The sequence below is a fragment of the Plectropomus leopardus genome, chromosome 14, assembly GCF_026936395.1.
Source record: "Plectropomus leopardus strain MGB_pleo_1.0 chromosome 14, ASM2693639v1, whole genome shotgun sequence".
In the NCBI taxonomy this organism is placed as follows: domain Eukaryota; kingdom Metazoa; phylum Chordata; class Actinopteri; order Perciformes; family Serranidae; genus Plectropomus; species Plectropomus leopardus.
In genome coordinates this window covers 950,001-956,015 of record NC_142189.1, presented here as the reverse complement: position 1 = coordinate 956,015, position 6,015 = coordinate 950,001, and the positions used below count along the sequence as shown (strand labels likewise).

Here is a 6,015-nt window from a genome sequence, read left to right as displayed (position 1 = left end):
GGCTGGCTGCCCCCGGAGCGCTGCGGTCGGTGCGTGCGGGCGGCTGATTGCGGGACGCGGTGTTTGTGTGTGGCTCTAACCGGCCGCCATTACTGCTCCCTCTCTCTCCCCGAGCCGATGACGGAGGGAGAACCCGGCCGCGCTGCATGACGGGAAAACAGCCGTCCTCCTGTCATCACATGAGAGACGTTCAGGACACCGACAGAGTGTAGGAATTATTCAATTCTACAATTCTACAATTTCATTTAGCAGACGCTTTTAGACTTAAGGAAAAAACCCTTAGTAAGTGCAAAAAGTGCTTCAGGTGTGATTGGTCACAGGTCTAGTGGCCCCCCCCTTTTTTTTTTTTTGGAAACCAAAGTAATAACCAGTAGCCATCTCAGCATCTGAGATTCAACATCTCAGTGTCACTACTTACGATGACAGTCAACATACAACATCACACAACTTTGTCAGTGCTAGATAATCATTAGGTGCTGGGTTTTGGACCTTCTGACTTAATTTACCCCAAAGGGCAAAGAGGAGAAGAGTCGGGTTATTCACACTCACCTGAGTCAACAACAACAGCAGTACTTGTACAACTACCAGTAGCATTAATAATACTACTGCTACTATTGATACTACTGCTACTACTACTACTACTACTACTACTACTACTACTACTAATACTACTACTGCTATTACTATTACTATTATACTACTAATAACAATAATAATAATGATGATGATGATTATTGTTTTGTATATAAATAAACTTTGCTGTACAAACTGCAAACAGACTTCCTCCTGTCGTCACATATGAGACGTTCAGGACACCTCGAGAGTGCAGAAATTATTTATACTGACCCGAGATGACGACAACACTGAAATACTACTAATAATACTAAAGTAACTAAATGTAAATGTAGAGGTCGGAGTTCCCCCAGTGTCCGTTAATAACACACAGAATCACTCTGCTCTTCGACTTTCACTTTGGACACTCAAGATATTTTATTTCACTCATCGTAAACACTATTTAGAGCCGTTCATATAAACATCAAAATGTATTATAAGTGAAAGACAACATTTAAATGTATAAATGTTAGAAATTCCTTTTGCATTTTGTTTTGGATTTAAAAATATTAAATATTTTTGTTTTCACCCTAATATTCCTTTAAAACTGTTCAATACACGTTCACTACATTTACATTTAATTCATATACATCTGATACGTTCCAGTTATTCTTATTATATATGTTAGTATTATATCAGTTTATTTGATTTGCGATTACCATTCACCCGTCTCCCACAAATTTATACCATTTAATTTCATATTTTAGGTGTATTATATCTTATCACAATAATAAGTATCTTCTATTCTGGTATTTTGATTATTGCTGTGTTTTATCTGAGATTCTCATTTTTAAATATGTGTTTTTTTTTCTTTTTAGACATTTTTATTAGCACCTAAAAAGTATCTTTAATTGTTGTGTATGACAAAAAAAAAAATAAGACTTGAAACTACAATAACTAAAAACTTGAAACTGAAATTCGGTCTGAACAATAAAATCCTACTCTGCTTTTTGTTTCTTCAACGCACCAGAAGACGACTCTACTGAGCATGCGTCAGAAATGCTAACAGCTCAGTTAGCTTCACGGTGCTGGAAGACTCTTGAACAGTTGAACTTTATTTTAAATTCAGTTTATTTTCGGAGCTTCTGCGCGCTTGAATGTTCACTGAGAGCAGCGGCTGAAACAGCAGTTAGCTGCTACTGTTGTTTTTACCTGCGTTATGATGGAGCTCATTTAGCTTCAGTTTAGCTTCATGCTAACAGCTGCCGGTAAGTTCAAAAACAAACGAACAAAATAAGGTCGTGACGTTAACCGACAAATTACGTCGTTTAACGGCCGCTCAGAGCCGTTATACCGTCTGTTTACCGGTTTTATTGCCGGTTGTAAACCGATCAGACGTGATAATGCGGCGTGCTGCCTTCAGGGGCTGCTCGGACACTCCGCCGCCGGTAACGGAAGCCGTGAAGTTGAAATTGTCCCAGACGGGCCGCAGAAATATCGCGGTACTTTTTGTTTAGCAATATCGTATCGGACGATAAAAGTATCGATACTTGTTTTATGTAAATCATTAATCTATTGACACCTGAGTAAAATGGCTTTAAAACACAAAACAAGGGAAGAAGGCAAAGAATAACTTAAGAAGAAATTGCAAATAAATGACCTGAAATTAAAAACAAAAAAGAAAGACAGAAAAGAAAAGTCAAAATGAGAAAATTACCTTTAAATTACTTTTTTTATTACGTTAAACAAAGTTAATAATTTTGTAACATAATAATAAATATAGTTTTATGGAGATTTTTCCCAAATGTCTAAAGTTTATTGACTCCAGTTTCTGCTCTGATTATTGTGTGTGTGTGTGTGTGTGTGTGTGTGTGTGTGTGTGTATGTGTGTGCGTGTGCGCGCAGCGGTGTGACGGCGGGATGATAAAGTTCGTGCTTATGGTGAACCGGCAGGGACAGACTCGTCTGTCCAGGTATTTCACACCTGTGGAGCTCAGCAGGAGGACGGCGCTGGAGGCCGACGTGGTCCGCTGCTGCCTGAGCCGCAAGAAAGACCAGGTCCCCAACTATCCGTCTGTCCATCTGTCCGTCTTTGTCTGTCTGTCTGTCTTTCCATCTGTCTGTGAGAAGTAAACCAGTTTTTTTCAGTATCTGATATTGACCTTGGCGGTGTGTCCCTGTCCTCTGTCCCTGTCCTCTGTCCTCTCCCAGTGTTCCTTTGTGGAGTACAAAGACTTCAAACTGGTTTACCGTCAATACGCGGCGCTCTACATCGTGGTCGGCGTCACGGACAGCGAGGTGAAAGACGCGCCTGCTCGACGTCACGTCACGTCACAAAGCTGCACGATAAGCTGCGACGTCTCTTAGATTCTCTTCTCGGACATTCATCTGCTGGATCTGATTTTGTGTTTTTCTTTTGTGTCTTTAATTTGATTTTATTTGCGGTTTTGTTGCTTTCATCGCTGCAGTAGTTTTTGTTTCTTTGTATTATTTTATATTCATATTTTGCGTCTTTTGTCCTTTGTGCTGATTGTAATTTGAGCTGGACGGCAGCAGACTTTTGTCTCGCTCACTGTTTGGCTTTCTGTTGTTGTATCACCGTCTTTATTTTTCAGTTATTTCATTTTTTGTCTTTAAATTTTGCGATTAAAAAAAAGGAAATCTTTTATCCTAAAATCACTCTGGGTGATGATCTTTCAGTGATTTTGGGGTTTGGTGCTGCAGGAACGTTTGAATCTGTGTGCTTTGTTTTTTTGTCTCCTCAGAACGAACTCTCCGTCTACGAGCTGGTTCATAACTTCGTGGAGGTTTTGGATAAATACTTCAGCCGCGTGGTGAGTTCACGCTGTGTCAGGAAACACGCTCGCGAAGGTTTCCAGCCGCGGCTGAGTTTGGGAATTTTGGAGAAGAAATTTGTTTTTTGGTTGGAAATCGTTCCTTTGCGTGATTTTTGATTTTGATTTTGACGGTGGTGAATAGACGTCTGAGTGGGGCTGAAGAGAATTTATTTTTGGGAAAAATGAGTAACAAATTATTATTAAAAAGATAGTAAAAAATAAATTTCTAAAAATGTTGTAACTTAATTTTAAATATGTAATTATAATAATTAGAAATGTAGTTTTTTTCCTAGGTTACATAAACTAATTCTCTTCATTTCCTTTGAGATTTTTTCTTTCCTCAGACGTTTTACTTTTTTAATTTTCTCTTTTTTCTTTGACATTTTTACCTAAATTTTAAAAAATTAAAAAAGTTTTGAAATCTTATTTCTTACAGTTTGAACTGAATGCACCAAAACACGGCTGATGTCTTTGTGTCTCTGATGTCTTTGTCTCTTTGTGTCTCCCCACAGAGCGAGCTGGACGTATCCTTTAACCCGACCAATCACAGCCGCTCCCTGTGAGCACCACTTCCTGTCTGAGCCCTGAACGTTTGTTTGTTTCTTTGACTGCTCGTCTTCAGATCATGTTCAATCTGGACCGAGTCCACATCATCCTGGATGAGATGATCCAGAACGGACACATCGTGGAGACCAACAAGAGCCGCGTCCTCGCACCGCTCGCCGCCCTCGACAAGATGGCAGACGGCTGAGGCTCGACAGGAAGTGATGTCAGACTGACATCATCAGCAGGAAATGACATTGTTTATATTTGTTTGATTATTTTTTGGGTCGAAATCCTTTGAATTTTTCTGCAGTAAAATGTTAAATTTGCAGCCTGATGTTTGTTTGTTTGTTTACTTTATCACTGCAGCTGATAAACAAACACGTGTCAAATGTAAATAAACGTAAATACTCGACAGGATTCAGACAGATTTTTACCAATAAATTCACGACTTTTCCAGGACTCCGAGGGATTTATTTTTGTCTTGTTACAATTTTTTTTTTAAATAAATGATTTTAGCTATTTTTCCCCAATAATCAATTTCTGGATTTTTTTTATGTGAAAATGTATTTCTATATAAACAATTATTTTTTGGTCAATTTTTAAACAAAAAAATAATGTTGGTGACTTGCTCATTTAAAAAAAAAAAAAAATCTGGTGATTTATTTATTTAATTTGGTGACTTTTTAAAAAGAAAAAAAAAGTTTGGTGATTTTTAAAGAAAAACAATTAGCAGTTTTTATTTTTTCTTAAAAAAAAAAATCATTATTTTTAAAGAGAACACACCCCCAGGCCCACTTCTGCCAAAAACAGATAAATAAATAAAATCTCACATCATTCATGAGAATGAGATGGAAACCTGAAAACCCGACGCCTCCGGCCGCGACGGCATGAAGAAATGTCAAGAAACGAGTTCGTCCGTGTGTAAATAACTTCAGTTTCATCAGCGGCTGCGGCGAGCAGCCGTCCACATACTTTTGGCCACAGACCACAGGACTCGGCCTTTACTTCATACTTTGCAAACATTTTAATGATTATTTTTTGGAGCATACACATTTGAAAATATCTGTTTACCTCAAACTGCAACTTGAGTTAAATAAATGTTTATAATAATATACAAAGAAAATACAAAGAGGGAGAGCAGAGCCGAATCTCTCGCACGCAACCAGTGTCTCTACGGCGCCATCCAGCCAAACAACTACACCAAACGCACTCTGACCTTTGACCCCTACAGCCGGTCAGAAACAACCCCGAACCCCCCCCCGAAAAAAGAAAACTGTCGCACACACACGGAAACAAAAAGCCAAAAAATAAAACGAAAGAAAAAGAAGAAGAAGCATGATTGTTTGAAGGAACCGAAACAGAAGCTACGAGTCAAACCAGGCACTAAACTGAGGAGGAGGAGGAGCAGGAGGAGCAGGAGGAGGAGGAGCAACACACACACACACACACACACACACACACACACACACACACACACACACAGCAGCAGCTCAGTGAGGAGGAGGAGGACGATGAAGCTTCAGGATGTGTCTCTTTATTCTGAGTCCTCCTCGTCGTCCTCCGGCTTCGCTCGTCAGTCGGGCGGCCGGTTCCGATCGGCCGGCTGATCCGTCGATCACGCTGCGGTGGCGGGCGGGCGGGGCGGGGCGGCGGTGACTTGAGGAGCATGCTCAGTGTGGTCGGAGGTCAGAGGTCAGTTGAGGTGGAAGCCTTTCTCCATGGTGGCGGCTAACAGACGCTCTCTCATGATGTCCTCGGAGGAATACTCCGGGAGCTTCAGGTAGTGCACGCACGTGTTGACCGACGGGTAACTCGAGTCCGTGGCGTCCACCTGCAGCCGACATCACACACACACACACACACACACACACACACACACACACACACACACACACACAGATATTTGATGAATTACTTTCATACATCTGCTGATGATTTTCTCCATTAACCCTTTAAGCTAATTTACTGGATTTCTGGCAAAAACAAAAGTACACAATCAGCAATGAAAAGACAACAAAATGTTACCAAAAACATTTTTACCACAAAGAAACAAAAACAAAACAAGAAAAAGAAATAAAAC

The 6,015-nt window shown here is 40.1% G+C and overlaps 2 protein-coding genes across 4 annotated transcripts in view; one reads left to right on the top strand and one right to left on the bottom strand.

Moving 5' to 3' along the window:
- The first annotated feature begins 68 nt into the window (after nt 1-68).
- Nucleotides 69-4,394, top strand: ap4s1 (adaptor related protein complex 4 subunit sigma 1). Of its 2 annotated transcripts, none has more exons than XM_088087200.1 (6): nt 69-208; nt 2,458-2,610; nt 2,764-2,850; nt 3,318-3,386; nt 3,902-3,913; nt 4,012-4,394. In XM_088087200.1, exons 2-6 carry the CDS (start codon nt 2,473-2,475, stop codon nt 4,138-4,140), a joined length of 435 nt encoding a protein of 144 aa, XP_087943326.1. In that variant the 5' UTR covers nt 69-208; nt 2,458-2,472; the 3' UTR covers nt 4,141-4,394. The 2 variants fall into 2 exon arrangements, with proteins under 2 accessions (XP_087943326.1, XP_042338246.1); XM_042482312.2 differs by lacking the exon at nt 69-208 and adding an exon at nt 1,578-1,820.
- A 541-nt stretch (nt 4,395-4,935) lies between these two features.
- hectd1 (HECT domain containing 1) overlaps nt 4,936-6,015 on the bottom strand; it is a 45,371-nt gene continuing 44,291 nt past the window's right edge. For both annotated transcript variants that reach the window (XM_088087151.1, XM_088087152.1), the window contains one exon: nt 4,936-5,766. In XM_088087151.1, coding sequence (XP_087943277.1) covers nt 5,629-5,766 — 138 coding nt within the window. In that variant the 3' untranslated portion in view covers nt 4,936-5,628. The remainder of the gene's footprint in view (nt 5,767-6,015) is intronic.